Source organism: Egretta garzetta, unplaced genomic scaffold (genome assembly GCF_000687185.1).
Source record: "Egretta garzetta isolate BGI_Z169 unplaced genomic scaffold, ASM68718v1 scaffold140, whole genome shotgun sequence".
Lineage (NCBI taxonomy): Eukaryota > Metazoa > Chordata > Aves > Pelecaniformes > Ardeidae > Egretta > Egretta garzetta.
Window position 1 is genome coordinate 866,750 of NW_009258376.1, and position 1,446 is coordinate 868,195.

At 63.0% G+C, this 1,446-nt stretch overlaps 1 protein-coding gene across 1 annotated transcript in view; it reads left to right on the forward strand.

Moving 5' to 3' along the window:
- MCRIP2 (MAPK regulated corepressor interacting protein 2) overlaps nucleotides 1-403 on the forward strand; it is a 17,317-nt gene extending 16,914 nt beyond the window's left edge. The window contains exon 3 of the mRNA XM_035895669.1: nucleotides 318-403. Coding sequence (XP_035751562.1) covers nucleotides 318-388 — 71 coding nt within the window. The 3' untranslated portion in view covers nucleotides 389-403. The remainder of the gene's footprint in view (nucleotides 1-317) is intronic.
- Nucleotides 404-1,446: the final 1,043 nt, after the last annotated feature.

Genomic DNA, 1,446 nt, shown 5'->3' on the forward strand with positions numbered 1-1,446 from the left:
GGCCCCCCGGCCGGGGCCCCCGGCCTCTCCCGGGGCCAAGCAGGGCCCTGCCGGAGCGCAGTGGGGCCGGGGACACGTGCTGTGCGGGCGGCAGCCGGAGCAAGGGCTGTGACCGCAGCCTGGGGGCTCCTGCAGCAGCCGAGGGATCCGCAGGGAGAGAAGGTCCCTGTCAACACAGCCTGGCCTTCTGGGGACAGGGCACGGGTGGGGGAAATCTTGGGGTGTCGCTTTTTTCCAGTGGCACAGGGCATGGCCTGGGGGGAACACCCGGAGCCCTGCTCTGCTATGCTCTCCCCTCTCCCTCCCCTCTCTTTCAGACTTTGTTCCCATCGACCTGGAGGAGTGGTGGGCACAGCAATTTCTGGCCAAAATCGAAAACTGCTCATAAAGGGGAAGAAAGGTTTGGGGTTTTTTTCCTTCTTTTTTTTAAAGAGAAACAAAGCTGAGAGCATCTGGTCAGAACCCAGAGCCGGTGGCGTTTTAGAACCACATTTTTAAATGATGACCGAAATCAAGTGACCCACGCTGCCAGCCCAGCGGGACCGGACCACAGCCATGCCCGGCCGCGCGCCCCCTCCCTGCACCCAGCGTGGAGGAGCAGCGTGCGGCCCCAGCCAGGATTCCTTAAGTGCCAGTTCTCGGACCGCTGCAGCTCCTGCAGCCCCCAGCTTCCAGGGACACTGCGGTGCCATGCTGAGGATGAGGAGTGGATCTTCCCCCTGTGGCCGGAGCCGTGGGGAGGACAGCCGGGTGCTGTAGCAGGACTTGCTGACAATAAAGCGCTGAAACTGCCAGTGGAGAGGCGCTTGCGGGATGGGGAGGATGCGTTTGCAGGAGGTGATGAAGCAGCCAGGGTGCAGCATCGTGCCCGGGGCTGGCGTGGAGCCATCCCCATGGAGCGGGATGCTCGTGGCCCAGTCCTGGCTGAGCGGGTGCCATGCTGCCCAGGAGGAGAAGGGCTTGGAGCATCTCCCTGTCCTTGGAGCTGCATCCCTGCCCTGGTGCTGCCCCATCTCCCTGGGCTCAGCCAGGGGCTGGTGTTGCCTTGGGGGTGGGTTTGGGACGGGGGGAGGACACGTACAGCATCTGCAGGTGAGGTGGGCAGGGGGCTGTGGGCCCTGGCTGTGGTTCAGAGCCAGGCTGCAGCATGCAGGTGGGTAAGGCTTCAGGAATGAGGGGGCCAGGGCCAGCCCCCACTTCCATGGAGGTCCTTGACATTCCTGCCAAAAGCTGTTTTGAGCCCCCAGGGCAAGGTCATCTCCTGTTGGGATGCAGTGGTTGTGGCTGCCGGCAGTGGAAGGGAAGGGGGAGCCCTACTTCTGTTCCCAGAGGCACTGGGCAGACAAAAAAAAAAAAAACTTGGGCCATGGACTTTTCCAGGCAGGGTTGAGCCTTTCCAGGTCAAGTTTTGGGGTGGAGGACCCCCCCCCCCGCCCTTCTCTCCCC